Source organism: Hypanus sabinus, chromosome 8 (assembly GCF_030144855.1).
Source record: "Hypanus sabinus isolate sHypSab1 chromosome 8, sHypSab1.hap1, whole genome shotgun sequence".
Classification (NCBI taxonomy): Eukaryota; Metazoa; Chordata; class Chondrichthyes; order Myliobatiformes; family Dasyatidae; genus Hypanus; species Hypanus sabinus.
The window spans coordinates 171,293,505-171,312,614 of record NC_082713.1 but is presented as its reverse complement, the minus strand read 5'-3'; the positions used below and the strand labels follow the sequence as shown (position 1 = coordinate 171,312,614).

General features: G+C 39.2%; 1 protein-coding gene across 1 annotated transcript in view; it reads right to left on the bottom strand.

Annotated features, from left to right (window-relative positions):
* The window catches only part of utp20 (UTP20 small subunit processome component), a 195,376-nt gene that overhangs the window by 78,411 nt on the left and 97,855 nt on the right, over positions 1-19,110 (bottom strand). The window contains exons 35-40 of the mRNA XM_059978567.1: positions 18,866-19,018; positions 16,409-16,564; positions 15,136-15,273; positions 12,805-12,942; positions 3,092-3,231; positions 2,405-2,493 (exon numbers count right to left, since the gene is read on the bottom strand). Coding sequence (XP_059834550.1) covers positions 2,405-2,493; positions 3,092-3,231; positions 12,805-12,942; positions 15,136-15,273; positions 16,409-16,564; positions 18,866-19,018 — 814 coding nt within the window. The remainder of the gene's footprint in view (positions 1-2,404; positions 2,494-3,091; positions 3,232-12,804; positions 12,943-15,135; positions 15,274-16,408; positions 16,565-18,865; positions 19,019-19,110) is intronic.

Genomic DNA, 19,110 nt, shown 5'->3' with positions numbered 1-19,110 from the left:
GGGAACTTAACAGATCAGGCAGCACCTATAAAATGAATAAACATTCTCCCCATTCCAAAGACGTAAAGAGTCGATGCTTTGGGCAGAGACTCTTCATCAGGACTAGACTTGATTACAAATTTCGATCAGTTCCAGTCCTGATGAAGGGTCATTGACTGTTTACTCCTTTCCAAAGACACTGCCTGACCTGTCGAGTTCCTCCAGTATTTTGTGTGTGTCACTCTGGAATTTCAGCGTCTGCAGAATCTCTTGTTTATGAGTGGCTAATTTATTTTGTCTCATAATCCAAGCAATTGCTCTAAGGAAGAGAACTGTGAGCAGTTCAGGGCACCTTATTTAAGAAAAGATGTGCAGGTATGGGAGAGGGTCCAGAGGAGGTTGGTCCTGGGAATGAATGAGTATAAGGAGTGTTTGATGGTTCTAGGTCTGAGTGGTGTGGCCCTCCACCATGCATGCTGTGTCCTCACTACCATCTGTGGCTGATGAGAGCAATGCCAGAGTGGCAAAGGTCACACCTCCAAGTGGCCTCAGCTCTGATGCAGCTGCAGTGTTCCTTTCCCTGTCTGACTTAAGGATCTGTTTCAGCGTGTTTGTTCATCCGTGCGGTCAGCTATACGTTTCTCCCAGGACTCAGTGTTGACGTCCAGCGCCTTCAAGTCCCATTTGCAGACATCCCTGTGGCATAGTTGTAGGCAGCCAGCAGTTCTCTTACCTGAAGCAGTCTCACCATGAAGGATGTCTTTTGCATGTGGCAGACATTCCCATCCACCACAGTCTACGCTGCTTGAGCAGGGTGTACACACCAGGGAGGCCAGCGTGTGAGAGATACACTGTCTCTCCCGGGGAGCCCAAGATGAGATGAAGGCACCTTAATTGGAAGGTGTTAAGCCTTCTTTCCTGCTTATGTCCATGTCTCGTTGTTGTACAGCAGCGTGCTGGTGAAACAAGCATTACATGCTGCCATTTTTGTATTGATTGAGTTTGGCGTTATCCCAGGCTTATACGGTGAGGCAGGCAAGCATCATTGCAACCTTGCTGATGCACCTGTCAATATTTGTGTGCAAGCAGAGGCTGTCCCTGATGATGGACCCCAGGCATATGAACTGATGGACAATATCCAGTTTGTAATTATCAATGGTAATGACCAATGGTGCCTCCACAACTTGTCCCAAGACATTTGTCTTTTTCAGGCTGTTAGTCAGACCAAGGCCCTTGTAGGCTTGGGAGAAGCAACCCATCAAGCTGTGGAGCTGCTGTGGAGTGTGGGATGTGGCTGCCGCATCATCAGCAGACAGCATGTCTTTGATTATAGTTTCGTGCACTTTGATTTTGGCTTTTAGGAGAGCGAGGTTAAAAACCCTGCCATCTGATCTAGTGTGGAGGTAGATCCCCTCTGTAGAGGTGCCAAATGCATGCCTGAGGAGGGCAAAGAAGACCTGGAAGGGTGTTGGGGGGAGGACACAGGCCTGGTTAATGCTCCTGCTTGTGTCAAAGGGCTCTGAGGAGTTGCCGTTAAACAGCACAGCCCCTACACGTGGCTGTGGAAGGGTTTCATCAGCTCTGTCGTCTTGGTTCGCAGCCTACCCAAGAGAGGACCGTCTCTGTTGACCAAGTCAACTGTCTAGGTGAGATCAATAAACACGACATACAGGGAAAATCTGCAGAGGCTGGAAAACTGAGCAACACACACAAAATGCTGGAGAATTTAGCAGGCTAGACAGCATCTAAGGAAAAAAGTACAGTCGAAGTTTTGGCCCAAGACCTGCCAAAGGGTCTCAGCCCGAAACGTCAACTGTACTTTTTTTCCTGAACTTTTGTTCTCTGAACTTCTGGAAGTGGGTGAGAGAGAAAATCACATCCAGATTTGACCTTCCAGCACAGAAGCCGCACTGTGACTGCAGACATTCAGCCAACTTGTGCAGCTGGACCAAGAAGACTTGGCAAACAACAACATGCAGGAGGGAAGTGCCCTTCTTGAATGCTCACTGAAGCTTGGAAGAATGAGGGAAATCCGATTGAAATCTCTCGAATATTGAAAAGTCTAGATAAAGTGGACATGAAGAGGCTGCTTCCTACAGTGAGGGAGTCTAAGACCAGAGAGTATAGCTTCAGAATAGAAGAACATTCATTTAGAACTGAGAAGAGGAGGAATTTCTTTAGCCAGAGGGTGGTGAATCTGTGGAATTCACTGTCACAGACAGCTGTGGAAGCCAAGTCATTGGGTATATTGCAAAGTGGAGGTTGATAAATTCTTGATTAGCTAGGGAACGAAAGCTTACAGTGAGAAGGCAGGAGAACAGGGAAGAGGAGGATAATAAATCAGTCACGATGGAATAGTGGAGCAGACTCAGTGAGCTGAGAGGCCCATTTCTACTCCTGTGTATTATGGTTTTAAAACACCTACTTTCATTTTCTGTGGTCTGAACTGCTTCGAAGTCCTTCCTCAGGCTTTCTGGGTCAAAGTGAAAGGCGTCAAGCACCGACAGCAGCAAACTGTTGGAGAGGACATCAGCACAAGATCAGAAAACTGTTTACAGTCAGTGTTAATTTTAACAAATGGAAGTATAAAATTAACTCATTCCCACTTCATTAGATATTGGTGACATTTACTACTGTGGGTCATTTTCAGAACACCTGGTGAATAAATTAGGGGGTACACTTGATCTAAAATTTAATTTACAACATCAGGGCCAGAAAAAGTTCCAGCACTAGCTCCTGTACTGAGAAATGTCCAATATGTTCATTCTCTACACCAGAACATAGAGTATTAGAGAAGTACAGCATAGAAACAAAATCCCTCTATTCTTCAACACTGTTAAAGATTTTACTATTAAAAGAGTACTATCCTTTCATATTACCAGATTTTCTCTAGAGCACTGTAGGTTGAAGGGGTAATTGAACAAAAATTATACACTAATCTTGCTTAAAATGTTGAAAAGAATGTTTCATCTTTAACTTTATGACTTTTGAGATCAGTTCATCTCCTACTCACTTTAACTCTTCACAGTAACAGAAATGTTGACCAGGGGAGCCCAAACTTCTGCGTGCCACTATACATCTGTCAGTGATGATCAGATTCTGATATACACACCTTACTGCCAGTTTCTGATTGATCTCTCCGGTCTGTAGAACGTGGATGTAACGCTTCAGGTGATAGGTGTACGAGGACCAGGACAAGTGCTTGCATGCGGCTCCCACCAGCTCCACAGAAGCTGACGTCATGTTCTCATACTGGAGTGTTGTAAGTAGAAAAGATAAGCATAGAGTGAAACACTGCAGAATAAAGCTCATTTTACAATCCTGGTTACTGCAATGTGACAGGTGGAGGCAGATGATTGTTCGATTTGTGCCCACTACACAGTTTGATCACGGTTGGTCATCCAAATACGAAGGATCATGTGTTGGCCAGAAAGAACTACAATCTCCAAATCAGTGAACAGGAATGAGGAATGAGGCAAAGGTGGTGGAAAAAGACAGAACCTAAAGTATTTGTTTTGCCATGTGGTGGTAGGAATGGAGGCAGCCATTTTGTAAACTGATTTTTACTACAGGATAACTTAATCAGAGCAGCTGAAAGGTAAACACAAGAACTTTCTGCTAATGCTCTGCTGAACCCAAAACCATTCTCAGATAAGAAGCTGTTTAGTATGTAAAATGGCAGAAGGGGCAGCCTGTGATCTAGTCATCTGAACCCAGTGTTTGGCTGACCTGATTGAACTAGACTGAATGGAACCATTCTGACTGAGAACAAAACACATGACCTAACTCACAAGGCTGAAGGGAGAGCCATAAGTAGCCTTGGGCCACTTCCAATGAGAAACTGGCAAAGGTCAGTCAAATGACCTTAAGACAACAAAATTGAAACATCTGTTAAGAAAAGGAACAAGAATGGAGAAACTTGAGTGCGGCAACAGCAACAAGACCGGAGACCAGCCATCACAGAAGTGGACAACCATATGTTGGAGATGTGGAGACTACTGTACACTGGAATCAGAAAAATGCCTGCCCAGCGGAGACTCGCTTGCTCAGGTTTTGCCTTTTCTCTTCTCTGACTGCTCAGAGAAAACTAACAGCTGTGCACACAAGAATTCATTTGTGTACAGCCATGTGCCTGTGAACTAAAACAATAAAGGTAATTGTCAGTAAACAGATATTCCCTCTGTGTCTACCTGATCATTATTCTTGAGGGCTGATTCTTTAACACAAATCTAGGGTCTAGGATCAAACTTTTTCTTTTTTTAATTTATTTTTTATTGAAGTTCATCATCAAACAAACATTTCCATAAGATTTCAGACATTGTACATATATATCATATAATCATATATGCCACAAATCTCCACATAATATTTATCTGAGGTATACATTTGTAGAAAAGAGAGGAATGAAAGAACAAGCAAAAGGAAAAAAACTATGTACAAGTAGGGAGTGATTTTTTTTACAACATATTAATTGATTTGTGAGAATAAAATCAGGCCTATGAGGCATTATGTAGTTAAACCATTTTTCCCAGTATGAATCAAATTGTTCCAGCTTATGATTAACAGATGCTGTTATCTTCTCCATTTTGTAAATGTCCATTGTAATTTCCATCCATGTATTTAAAGTTGGGCTCTCCTGTGATAACCATTTCCTAGTAAGAGTCTTTTTACCAGCAACCAGCAGTATATTCATTAAATATTTATCTCTTTTCAACCATTCTTGAGTTATATACCCAAAATATATGGTCTTACTTTCTAAGAGTATTTCACATTTAAAGATGTCTTGTAGGGCATTGTGTATCCCCTTCCAATAGTTTTTGATAACAGGGCAGTCTCAAAAAATATGATAATAATTTGCATTTTGATTTCCACAATTTCTCCAGCAAACAGGGAGGTTACTATCATAATGGGATTTCTGAGAGGTGTAATAAAATATCTTATCAAGTTTTTCCATCCAAACTCCCTCCATTTCTGTGAACTGGTACACTTCCATTGATACCTCCATATTATTGCCCATTCTTCCTCAGATATAATTACCCCTCCTTCTTTCTCCCATTTTGTTTTAATGTATGAAGTTGAATGTGTTTTAAGATTTGACAACCCCTTATACATGCTTGAATGATTCTACTACTGTTATCTGAATTATACGCTTTTCTAAAGAGCTCTATCAAACATGTTCTTGCCTTGGTTACATTTTTAACTGTCCTATTAACATACTGTCGCATCTGTAAATACCAATAAGTCTTGTTTTTCTAATAAGTGTTTCTCTTTAAGCATTTCAAAACTGAACAGTGTTCCTTCTTTCATTATATTGCAAAGACCTGTTAGTCCTTTAGCTGTCCAGTCCTTAAATCTAGTCCTTTATTCAGCGTAAAATCCGAGTCATATTTACACCGTTTAAGAATTGCATTATCTCCCTCTAGATTATATTCTTTTATAGTAGTTTTCCATATCTCAAGAGTCAATTTCACCCATGGATTATCAATAGTATTTATGTACCTTTGCATGTTGTTATCAGCCAAAATTGCTTGTATGGGGATGGGAAGTACCCGCTCCTCAATGTTTTTCCATTGAGCGTCATATGATGGGTTGCACCAGCATGTCACAGCTCTCAACTGTGCTGCAAAATAATAATCTCTAAGAGAAGGTAGGCCTCATCCCCCTTTTCCTTTGCTAATTGCAAAGTTTTGAGACCAACTCTAGGCCTTTTACCCTGCCAAATATACCTTGATAGCATCTTGTTCCATTCATTGAATTGATTTTGATTAATCTCTATTGGTAGGGTCTGAAAGAGATATAATAGCCTGGGCAGTTTATTCATTTTACTAGATTCAATCCTTGAACTGAGACTGAAAAAAGGAATTAGGTTCCATTTTGTTATATCTTCCTTCTTTTATATATAGTCTGCATTCTGATAATTTTGCCGAATCTTTTAGCATAATGATGCTCGAATATTTGAAAGACTTTGTGTGCCATGCCCAGGGATATCTACTTTCAATTTCTCTTGGTGGGCTACAGTTATATGTAAGTAATTGGGTTTTATCTATGTTGATCTTATTGTTCAAAGGATTGCATCAATTTAGATAAAGAGTATGTTAGATTACCCTAGATAGATCAAAATGTCATCCATGTAACAGGCCAATTTAAGCTTTCTCCATTTAATAGTAATTCCCCTGATATCTTCATTCTGTCTGATGTATTGAGCTAATGGTTCCTACGCGAAGAGTAGTGGTGACCATGCACAACCCTGTCTCGTGCCCCTTTCTAGGGTAAGACTATTTGATAAATATCCATTGATTTTAATCCTAGCAGTAGGGTTGTCATACAGTGTCAGTATAGTTTTAATAATTGTGTCTTGGAAACCAAATCGATGTAAAACTCTGTAAAGAAAATTCCAATTAACAGAATCAAATGCTTTTTCAGTGTCCACGCTTATCACTATTGCTTCGATTTTATTTTTTTGTATATGATCCATAATGTGAAGTGTCCTTCGTATACTGTCTTGTGTCTGGCATTGTTGTATAAAACCTGTCTGATCGTTATGTATCAGTATGGGTAGAAACTCCTCTAATCGTTTGGCCATGAGGGAGGTAAATAATCTATAATCTACATTAAGAATGGATATTGGTCTAAACGACCCACATTCCATTTTATCCTTGCCTTCTTTCGGTACAGCTGAGATTATCGCTTCCTTCCAGCTGGGTGGCATTTGAGCCATTTTTAGAGCCCAGCTCAGTGTGGGGAATAAGACTGGAATTAACTCATTTTTAAATTCTTTGTACCACTCTGCCATATACCCAGCTGATCCTGGTGACTTGCTTAATTTAAGTCTACTAATTGCAGCTTTTTATTCAACTTCAGTTATGTCAGCAGTCATCGTTCTATTTTGTTCTTCGCTTAAAGTGGGTAACTCTAGAGAATTCAGGAAGGTGTCAATTTGGGTTATGCTTCCCATGGAACTTTGGAATATAGAGTTTTGTAAAACACTTCAAAAGCTTCTTGAAATTCACATAGCTTATTATTTTTTATCATCTTTTGTTCTTGGGTCCCTAATTCTATGGGTTGTATTTTCAGCTATCTTTTTTTTCAGTTTCCACGCCAGTATTTTCATAGACTTAGATCTACTTTCATAACGTCTCTTTCAGAAACATTAAATTTTTCCCATCAATTTTAACATTCAAATCAGATTCCCAGTTTTGTCTTGATTTATGAATTCCTAATTTAATTATTTGCTTTTGAATCAAATTATACATACAAGATGTAAATTTTTTAATTCTTCCTTTCTGAATCATTATTTCTATTTCACTAGGCTTTGGCATCAACATTGTTTGTCCCAGCTTTTCTCGTAAATAGGCTCTTAATTGAAAATAACAGAAAAGAGTGTTATTTGATATTTTACATTTATTTTTTACTTGATCAAACGACATCAATATACCTCCTTTGAAACAATCACCTATATATTTAATCCCCTTTTGGAACCAATTATGTAAAAGTTTATTGTCCATTGTAAAAGGAATAAGCCTATTTTGAATTAAAGTTCTTTTTGCTAATAAAGATTTCTTTATCTCATCATCTATATTTACCTTATTCCATAAATCAATCAAGTGTCTTAATATAGGAGATTCTTTTTTTTCCCGTATCCATTTGGATTCCCATTTATATATAAAATCTTCTGGTATATTTTCTCCTATCTTATCCAATTCCATTTTAATCCATGCTGATTTTTCTTCATCAAAAAAAGACGCAATAAATCTAAGTTGATTTGCTTTATAATAATTCTTAAAATTTGGAAGTTGTAACCCTCCTAGATCAAATTTCCATGTCAATTTTTCCAATGATATTCTTGACATCTTACCTTTCCAAAGAAATTTCCTTACATATTTATTCAGTCCTTGAAAAAACTTCTGAGGTAATTGTATTGGTAAATTTTGAAATAAATATTGCAATCTAGGAAATATATTCATTTTTACAGCGTTAACTCTACCTATTAATGTTATTGGTAACATCATCCATTTATCAAGATCCTCTTTTATTTTTCTTAATAATGGCAAATAATTTTGTTTATATAAATTTTTTACATCATTATCAACTCTAATACCTAAATATTTTATCCCATTCATTGACCATATAAATTGAGTTGCTAATCGACATTGATTATAATTTCCTTTGGTGAGGGGTAAAATTTCACTTTTATCCCAATTTACTTTATAGCCTGATACTTTCCCATATTCTTCCAATCTAAAAGATAATCTTTGCAACGATTGCAATGGGTTTGTTAAATAAATCAAAACATTATCAGCAAATAAATTAATCTTATATTCTTCTTGATTAACTCTGAAGCTCCCAATATCTGAATCTGTTCTAATTAATCTGGTCAAGATTATGTTTTGTTAGTATGAGAAATACAATAAATGTTCGACTTAGATTAATACAATATAATTTTTTTACACCAATTATATATAACGCCACAGAAAATAAATAGATTAAATTCAAATATGTCTGATCAATGTTTTTGATGTAATCGAGAAATTGGTACCTTTTTACATGGTCTTGTTTTAAAATTCAACCATTTTGGATAAATTTAAGACTTTTATTGGAACAAATTACTGGAGTACAACTCCCACATAGTCCACTATTATTTTTATTAGGAGACATTGAAGGGACAATACTGAAACTTAAATTGAACAAGTATCAGAAAAAATTTATAAAAATTGAATTGGCAGTAGCCAAAAAAGTTATCGCAGTTAGTTGGAAATCTGATTTATATTTAACTATGGATCGTTGGAATAATGAAATACATAGTTGTATTCCACTTGAAAAATTATGTATAATTTAAGAAATGAATATGATATATTTTTGAAAATCTGGCTCCCATACTTACAAAAGATAGGATTAAATACATAGGTCCTTTGAAGATAAAATTATAGTAATTGGGGAAAGTAAAAAAAAATCAAAATTATTTTGAACTCCATGGAGCATGTGGGGATCCTCCGATATCCAGGCAATCTTTCTCTTCTTTCCTTTTTTTTCTCTTTAGATAAGGGTTAAGGGGGGGAGGGTTAAGGGGAGGGGGGAGGGTTAATATTATCTTTCTTACTATTTTACCATTACATTTATTCTTTGTAATTTTTAAAAATTAATAAATAAATACATACGTACATACAGAAACATTAAATTTTTCCTGATTTCTTGAGTAGCCAAACTATTAATTTCATTCCTAATTTTTAAAATTTCCTCTATTGTATCCAGTGCCAAATTCAATTTGTGTTTTTTTTCTAGTTCCTTCAGCCTATTTTGTAATTCCTCTAATGGTTTATTCCTTATTTTTTTCTTATATGAAGATATCGCTATAATTTTCCCTCTTAAAACAACCTTCAGAGTATCCCATAGAATGGGAGGTGAAACCTCTTCATTATCATTGAATTCTAAGTAAAGACCAATTTCTTTTTTAATTTGTTCCTCAAAGTAGGGCTCATTGAGTAGACTTGAATTTAGTTTCCAAATAGTATTCTTTGGTTGTAATTCAAAATCAACAGATAAATATATAGGTGCATGGTCACTTACATCTATTGTCCCAATTCCACAGGTGTTTATTTTGTCTTTGTCTTTTCCAAATGTTATGAAATAGTCTATTCTTGTATATACAGAATGAGGAGCAGAGTAATGAGTGTAATCCCTTCTGTCAGGGAAAAGGTCCCTCCGTATATCAATTAAACCAACATCCTCAAAAAGTGAATTAACTTTCTTATATAAGGATTTTGTTTCATAGGTTTTTCTATTGGAAGAGTCTAAGTTTGGTTGTAATTGTAAATTTAAGTTTCCCCCACATATCAGGAGACCTTCTGTTTCCATTACCATAATATTTGTAATTTTCTGAAAGAAACCAATATCACTTCCCGGGGGTGCATATATATTCAATAGAGTAACTGAATTGCCGTCTATATTCCCCCTTACCAGAATATATCTGCCCTCCTTAACTCCCATTTCGAATACTTTTTCAAAATTTAGCTTGCTTGAGATAAGAACAGCAACTCCTCTCCTATGTCCTGATTTATATGAGAAAAACAAATTAACGAAGCCCATTCTCTTTAGTTTTCCATGCTCATTATCACTTAAGTGAGTTTCCTGTAAATATACTACATGGGCTTTTTCATTTTGGATAGAATTCTACTACGTTTGATTGGATTTAACAGCCCATTGATATTAAAAGAAATTAATTTTCCTTTGTCCTTAGCCATCTGTATTTATCTGTCAATGTATCATTGAAATTAGGAGAAATAAACTTAATTGATCTACTCCCTGAACAAATAAGAACCAAGAAATGCAAATAATTTAAAAAAGGCAAAAAAGGTGTGATTCCAAGACTGAGGTTTCTGGTAGATGACCCTGGGTTGAGCTAGAGGAAATGTCTAGCTGTGGGGGATAGCCCTTCCTCCCTGTGAGTTGGGGCCCCCATTGCATTACCCATAAAAGTAAGTGAACAAATCTATATCCATTACACAGAAAATATTTCCCTGTGTATTCCTCCCATATATATATATATTCTCATTTAGGTGGGGAAAAAGAAGTGAATGAATGAATAAAGAAGAAAATTGAGTAATATAAAATCCACATTATAATAAGTATTTCTCGAGATAGGTATATCACCGTCTATTTTTGCTTCTGTTTAGCTTCTCAACATTTTTAAAGTTAGACAAACCTTACAGCTCTTCTGAAGGGGGTGAGGACTCCCAGTCTCTTCCTGATATACCTCTCTCGGCCTCCTCCCGTCCCCGCTTTCTTGATTCTCTCAGTATTTCCCAACCAGAGCGGATAACTGCTCAGCCAGGCTTTCCCTCGGTTTGATCACGCTGACGGGCAACCCTCTGGCCTTCATGTCTGTAGTCACCTCTTCCACTGTCTGATACAGTTGGATCCCATCTTCATAAAACATCCACAGTTTAGCACGGTATGGAGTTTGCAATCTAATCTCTCCTTGCTTTAATATTCACTTTACTGCAGGGTATTCTTTACGTTTCTGCAGGACCGCCGGCGGGGGGGGGGGGGGGGGGGGGGGGCGGTAATCTTTATTGAAATATATTAATTTCCTATCCAAAAACACCCTCTTCTTACCACAGACCTTTCACAGAATTTCCACCTTGGTATTGTATTGAAAGAATCTAATTACTATTGAGAGAGGCTTATCTTCTCTGTGTCCAGTAGGCCCCGGGGCGAGCGCACGATGTGCCCTCTCAATTTCCAGCTCCATAGCCGAAAGAACCTCCAGCGCATCCTGCAGCAATTTTCTTACAAACTCCATCATAGACAAACCCTCCACTCCTTCGGGAACATTGTATATCCTGATATTTTTCTGCCATGATCTTCCCTCCTGGTCAAGCAGTTTATTTTCCTGGAGATTTAATACTTTTATCGTCTTTCTTAGTATCCATTCCACATTTTGCACATGATCTTCTGCCTTCTCAATTCGTGTCTCTGCCACCGCTATTTTTTGATTGACGTTGGCGAGCTCTGACTTAATATCATGTAGCTGCTGTTTTATATCTTTCTGGAACTCCTGTACTTCTTCCAAAATTTTTTACCATATTTGCCGCTTCACCTGCACGAGTCCCATTGTCAGCCTCACTACCACGCGTTCGGGTAGGAGAGCCACTCGCTGCACCCCCCTCGTCCACTGGCTCCACAGTGATGCTTTTTTTATCTCCATTTCTTCCCCCATTCTTGCCCCCCTTAACAATTCAGATATTTTCAAAAGATCTTATATTTGATGGATTAACGGGACAAAATATGCGTTTTTCTGGAGGCGCTACTGACTTAAGCTGCCATTCTGGATAATGATGTCACCAGAACCCGAATCAAACTTCTTCACTATATATATTCACATGTATTGTGAACTTGCTGTGGTGTGCTGGTCAGGGTGTGACATGCAACAAAAACAATATCCAACAATTATAAAGAATAAAGAATTGTATTAGAAAGTAAAGATAGAGGTTAAAGTAAGACCAAGGAATAAAACCTGCACAAGTACATAATACCAGCATGTATTTACAATGTAAACAGCATTATAAAAAGCAGCTTAAAGCCCCATGTCCTTTCATCCTGAGGAAAGTACCCAGCTTCTAGAGTTAGAGTAACACAGCAATAAAACAGGCCCTTCGGCCCAACTTGTTCAAGTGTTGTGTCTGTACACACCTCTACCACTTGCTCAGGCAGCTCATTCTACACATACACCCGGCTTTGTGTGACAAAGTTGCCCCCAGCTTGCTTTTAAACCTTTCCTCTCTCATCTTAAACCTATGTGCTCTTGTTATGGACTCCATTATCGTGGGGAAAAGACTGTCACTGTCAAGTTTATCTATGACCCTCTGATTTTACAAACCTTTAAGGATTTTGGATGTTGTTAATGTTTGGTTTTGACTACTTTCTGTGGTGGAGAGCTCCACAGAGCCACCACTCCATAGAAGAAATTTCTCCTCATCTCAGCCCTTGGTCCTTGATGACTTATTCTTTCACTGGGAATCCAGTCTGGGGCATCCCAGTCGTATGAAACATCATCCTCCCATTAGGTAATCTAGTTCCCCTATCAGCCTTATCCAGTTTCACTCCTTTTTCTTTAACTCCTTCCAGTTCAGATTGAAGAATACCCACCTGAACAGTGGAAGTTAATGAGTGCTTGACTAGTCAGGGTGTTGAAGGCTACGGGGAGTAGGCAGGAGAATGGGGTTGAAATGGACAATAAATCAGTCATGGTTCGATGGCAGAGAAAACCCAACGGGCCGAATGGCCTTATTCTGCTCTTATGGTCTTTGACGCAGATCCAGTACTTACCTTCAGCATGTTTTCATTAAACAGTGTTGATATAGCATAAGGCATGATATAATTCATCAGCGATCTGGAAGATAGCGTCAGCTTCCCCTCATCCAAGTGCTTTGCAAGTTTTCTCAAGGCTCGAGCCCTTCTGTGGATCTAAATATCCAAGACAAAACAGAATAATAAATCACACCGGAATCCCTACACGTCAGAAACACCACCAGAGAGAACTCCAAACCAGTTTAATAATAAAATCTGTTTCTGCATCACGGTCAAAGGCAGTGAGCATTCACCGAGAGTGCAGCTGGAATCACACTAATTCCGTTCCCTGTCCACCCTGGGGAAGAGCAGCCAGTTCCCTACAATCATCAAGCTCCTGAACCTGTGTGGATAACTTCACTCACCACTACTCTAAACTGATTCCATAAAGTGCACTCACTTTAAAAGCCAACAAATATTGAAAGGCTTGGATAGAGTGGGCCTGGAGAGAATGTTTCTGATAGTGGGGAGTCCAGGACCAGAGGGACATCAATTTAGAACAGAAATGAGGTGGAATTTCATTAGCCTGAGGGCGGTAAGTATGCAAAATTCACTGCCACAGGCAGCTGTGGAGACCAAGTCTTTGAGTATATTTAAAGTGAAAGTTCTTGATTAGTCAGGGTATCAAAGGTTATGGGGAGAAGGTGTGAGAATACGGTTGATAGGGATAAAAAATCAGCCATGCTGGAATGGCAAAGGAGACTCAATGGGCCAAATGCCCTGATTCTGCTCTTATGGACTCTTTTCAACTCATTCTCAGTTTCTTTTAATTTGCAGAATGTGTTTTTTTTTGCATAACAGCTGTTTGTCGGTCTTTATGTATAGCTTTTCTTTATTTTTCTGTAAATCCCTGCAAGAAATTGAATCTCAAGGTAGTAAATGGTGACATTAACATTTATTTTTCACTGTGTATCTTTGTATATTACCATCTGTGGTTTTAGAGACAATCTAACTTCTGGAGTTACTGCACTACGCTGGACTCTGTGTTGCTGTAACGTCCAGCAGCACTGTTCTTCCTGGCAACCCGGCCAACTTTAACCAACATAACAAAAAAGATAAGATACAAAAACACTTCATGACTCATTGATGTTTTGCATTCTATGGGCCATGATATTGTGTGCTCATCTCTACACATACAGAAACGTTCACATTTGTCACATGTGCACAAAAGGTACAATAAAATCCTTTGTTTGTGTTAACAGCCAACACACACAAGAATGTCTGCAAATGTCTCCACACATTCTAGTGCCAACCTCTCAAGCCCACAACTTTCTCACGAGTGCAACTGTGTGACTGGTGGACTTACAAGCACAAAAATCCCCCAACCATCTTTTAACAATGGTGTCATTAACAATGCACCACACTCCTGTGCAGTCCCTGCTTACATTATGAATAACCTCTTCAGTATGAAATAACTCCAACAAGAGGCTGCAGGCATTGGAATTTGGAGAAACAAACTCTCTACTGGAGAAACTCAGTGATATCAAGCAGCACCTGGTGGGTGGGGAGAAGGAACTGTCAACACTTCATGTCTCAATTTTATATTGGAGTCATTGAAGATGAGAATTCTACCAATGTTCATTCTGACTTGTTGCTCCAAGGGAACTTCAATGCACAGTAACGCAGGAGCTTACAGAGAATGATGGACTAATCCAATTCCGTCACGTGGACAGCTCTCCTCACCATTTTGGACATCTATAAGAGATGATATCTCAGGAAGGTGACATCTATCATCGAGGACCCCCCACCGTCTATACCATGTCCTCTTCTCATTGCTGCCACTAGGCAGGAGGTACAAGAGCCTTAAGACCTGCACCTCAAGATTCACCACTGCCATTCAGTTGTCAACTTATTGTTTGCATGGCTTGTACGCACTGTGCAGCTGCTGAAAAAAAACTAACAACATCGTGAAATGGAATAAGTTATAGTGTAGTAAGTTGAGAAATGAACTTGATGGGAATGTCCAGAGAACTGGTTTACACAAGAAAATAGGAGGAAACTATAAGGTGTGAATATAATTCTTACTTTAACTAGGTCATAACCAATTTGAAAATAGTTTACAGATGAATACTACAGCATCAGTTATTCCCGGACTTTCAGAACACCAATTAATCATTCTCAAAAAAATTCAACTGATAGGAAACTACGTTTAAACCAGGATCACATGACCCAGTTTATTTCCTAATTCCAGTTGAGGGTAGCCACTGACATGTTGGGTTGTGAAGCCACCTCATCTAATGCCCCAGCGCAATTTAGCTATTGAACAGATTTTTACATTTTTGATACAACAAAAGGTCTTTCTTTATGCACCTGTATGTGTTTCATATTCTCGAAGAAGTCCGTTTCTGGATCGCGGTCTGTTAGCTGAACCAGGTCCCGGAACTCGGAACGCTGGGGAAATGTACGGATTAAACAGCCAAGGAGTGTGGTGTAGTCTTGCTGAACACTCTGCAATAAATGAAAGCAAAATTACTGAAAAGGGAAGAAGCAATAGAATGAATTCAGTCACGGGGAGAAGTAGAAATTCCTTACAGACAAGCAGTGGGCACTGAATCCCATCTCACAACATGCACTGTGATACATTACCCTAACAGCTATGTTACCGCGCAGTGATGATCACGTAGCACGATTCTACAGGTTTAGCACCAATCAGTGAAAATAAATCTGCCTGAGTTACAAACAGTAGGCTGAAGTGAAATATAGAAAAACCAACCCTGGTTACCATGGTTACCAGGCTAACAACCAGCACATAAACTCCAGGGCAAAGTTTACCATTGCATGTCAATGGAACAGCTCATAGCTTATGTAGCACATCACCACTGGTGTTTGATTCTGAAAAAGGCTTACCTCATGCCATGTTTAAGTGGCACATCCGGGGGTAGATGGAGTTGGGCATGGGGAGTAATAGTGGAAGTCTAATAAAAACACTGGATTGGGCAGTATTCTTTCCAGAAAACATGACTCTCCTGTTGATATCAGCTTGTAATAAAAAGAAAGTTGTTCTGAAGATAATAATACCTTTATTTATAGAGTATTTTTCATACAGCCAATGCAGGTCAAAGTGCACAATGGGATGAAAGTGCAAACAAAAAAATTAAATCAAAAAATAAAAATAAACATAAAAATAAAAGACCAAAAGATGTTGGTCAAAGGCAAGGTTAAATAAATAGGTTTTGAACTGGTGTTTAATAGTGTCAACCGAGTCTGCAACCTTTATAGCTTTAGGTATTGAGTTCCACAGTTTGGGAGTGTAGTTCAAAAACGCTGACCTGCCAATTACCGATTGAAGAAGATTGTTTGACCAGCGGCAGACCTGAGAGCTCAAGCAGGATTATAAAATGAAAGTAATTCTGTAATGTACGCTGTTCCTGGAGCATTAAGAGCTTTAAAGAGAACTTTAAAATCAATTCTAAACTCCAGACTCCAGGTGAATTCTTTCCATCCACATGTGGTCAACAGAAACACGAAGGAAACATGTCTTTCCATTCAGCTGTGGCATTCTCTGGAACCTGCTTCATGCTGAAAGCTGCACTGCCAGAACACAGTAGTGGCTGTGGACTCCCACCCCTCCCCAGTACTCTACCTCGACCTTTGACTTCAGACAGTTCCTCAGGGTGTCGAGCAGAGTCCGTGAGATCACCTCCTTGTATTCCTCTTCTGAGCATTCAATGGATGCCACTTGCCGGACAACTGTACTCAGGCAGAGCGTCGCACAGTCACTGAGAGTCATCTCACCCAACTGCACAAGGGTAGGAAGAAGCAAAGTCATTCACATATTGGGTCAGAAACCATTGTCCACAATAACAAGGTCTAGTGCCAGGGGTCTTAGTCTCTTCGAGGACAGAGAACAAGTACAGTAGTCTGCCAGTTTCAGCATTACAACAGGATGGCCAGCAGCAGTTTATACACATCTACAGCTCTGCCCTCTGCACCTCCCACACAGTCCCACGGAACCAACACACCCACTTTGAAATTCAAACTCTAGTTTTCAGAAGCCTCCATATGCAACCCACTCTTCACTTTCCCAAGAGCTATCACATCACTGCACACTTCAGAGCTCAAGTTCAAAGTAACTTCATTATCAATGAATATTTAATATCAAAAGTACATACATGTCACCATATATCACCTTGATTCATTTTCTTGCAGGCATTCACAGTAGAACAAGAAGTACAATAGAATACACAAAGACTGATAGACAATGTAAAACAAATTGCAAATACAAGAAAACTAATAATAACAAATAAATAATACTGAGAACATGAGTTCCGGAGACCTTGAAAGCGAGTCCACAGGTTGCGTTCAGTTTTGAGGTGAATGAAGTTATCCACGCTGGTTCAGTTCTTGACTGTCACAGAACCTACTGAAAGCTTTGGCAAGATCCTCAGCCCTGGACAGTCCCTAGCTCTAACTTTCATCTGTTTTAAATCCAATATTAAAACCTAAATCTTCACCATGTTTTTAATCTTCTCTCTCAGTACCCCCATATGTGATACCACATCTGTTAAGCACCCAGGAGCTGTTTGCTCTGATAAAGTATCTCTCTAACTGGAGTTTGTAAGAACACAGAGCATTACAGACAGTACAGGTTCTTCCGGGCCAATTTTTCAACCTACTACAAGATCAATCTCACCCTTTCCTCCCACGTAACTCTCCATTTTTCTTCCATTCATGTCCACAAATGGATCTGGCTCTACCACTGCCCTCTGATAGTGTACTCCGCACACCCAACACTGTGTGAAAGAAAAAGCTGCATCTAACATCACCTCCTCAAACCTTCTTACAATCACTTTAAAATGATGCCTTGGAAAAACATATCTCTGGCTGTCCACTCAATCTACACCTCTTATCATCTTGTACACTTCCTACAAGCCACTTTTCATCCTCCTTCATTCCAAGAAGGAAAACTCTAGTTCACTTAACAAATCCTCAGAAAGCAGCATCCATCATTAAGGACCGCCAAGCACCCAGGACGTGCCCTTCCCTTGCTGCTACTATCGAGGAGGTGGTGCAGGAGCCTGAAGACACACGCTCAACATCTCAGGAACAGATTCTTCCTCTCTGCCATCAGATTTCTGAACGAACAATGAACCCATGAACTATACCTCAGTATTTTTTTTCTCTTTTTTGATCTCTTTTTGCACTACTGAATTTATATATACTTCTTATTGTAATGTATAGTATTTTTTATTAAATATTTCAATGTACTGCCACAAAACAACAAATTTCATGACAACACACACAAAATGCTGGTAGAACACAGTAGGCTAGGCAGCATCTATAAGGAGAAGCGATGTCGACGTTTCGGGCCGAGACCCTTCGTCAGGACTAACCGAAAGGAAAGATATCGGCCCGAAACGTCGACATCGCTTCTCCCTAAAGATGCTGCCTGGCCTGCCGTGCTCCACCAGCGTTTTGTGTGTGCTGTTTGAATTTCCAGCATCTGCAGATTTCCTCGTGTTTGCTCTTTAAATTTCATGACATATGCCAGTGATATTAAACCCGATTCTGATTAAACATGAAGTAAGCATGGTTTACCTGATCACTACAATACTTTTCTAGTGTAATGCATCACATTCTGATCCTCTACAACTCTGCTTAACCTATGGCATTAAAGCTAGAAACAGAAAGTTTCAGAATCAATTAAGTACAGTCATACAGATTTCAAACTTTTCCATGGTCAATGCAAAACAGTTGCATGTGAGAACCTAAATGACATGGAGAGGTTCTGCATTTTTCAGATTATATGAGGCAAAAACATTTATAAATCTTCCATCGGTTTGTAGTGTTGTAAAATTAAGGCCATGGTAGCCATGTGATCGGGGTGGATGAATTGGATAGGGCATAGTGTTGTGAAATTAAGATCATGGCAACCATGTGTTTGTGGTGGATGGAATGGATGGGACATAGTGCTGGATAATTAAGATCATCTGCTTGGAGTGGAAGGGGCGGGTGGGGTGTGATGCTGTGAAAGTAAGATATTAGTAAACCATGTGTTTGGTGTGAAGGTGCAGCGGGGGTGTTGGCTCTAGACACGCACCTGGATGGAATAGAAACAGTTGTGCATGACTGGAATCAGGAAGACCATATCCAACTTCTTCATCTCTCGGATCGAGCTGGTGGCCAGTTGGAATGCAGACAGACGCACGTCAAAGTCAATATCATCCAGGTGTCGTCGGTCAAAAGCATTCAACTAACACAAGAATAAAAGTAATCTGATTAAATCTGAAGTAGTCTTCAAATGAATTAACTCTGCACAACAGTCGTAGAAACACTTCAGCTTAC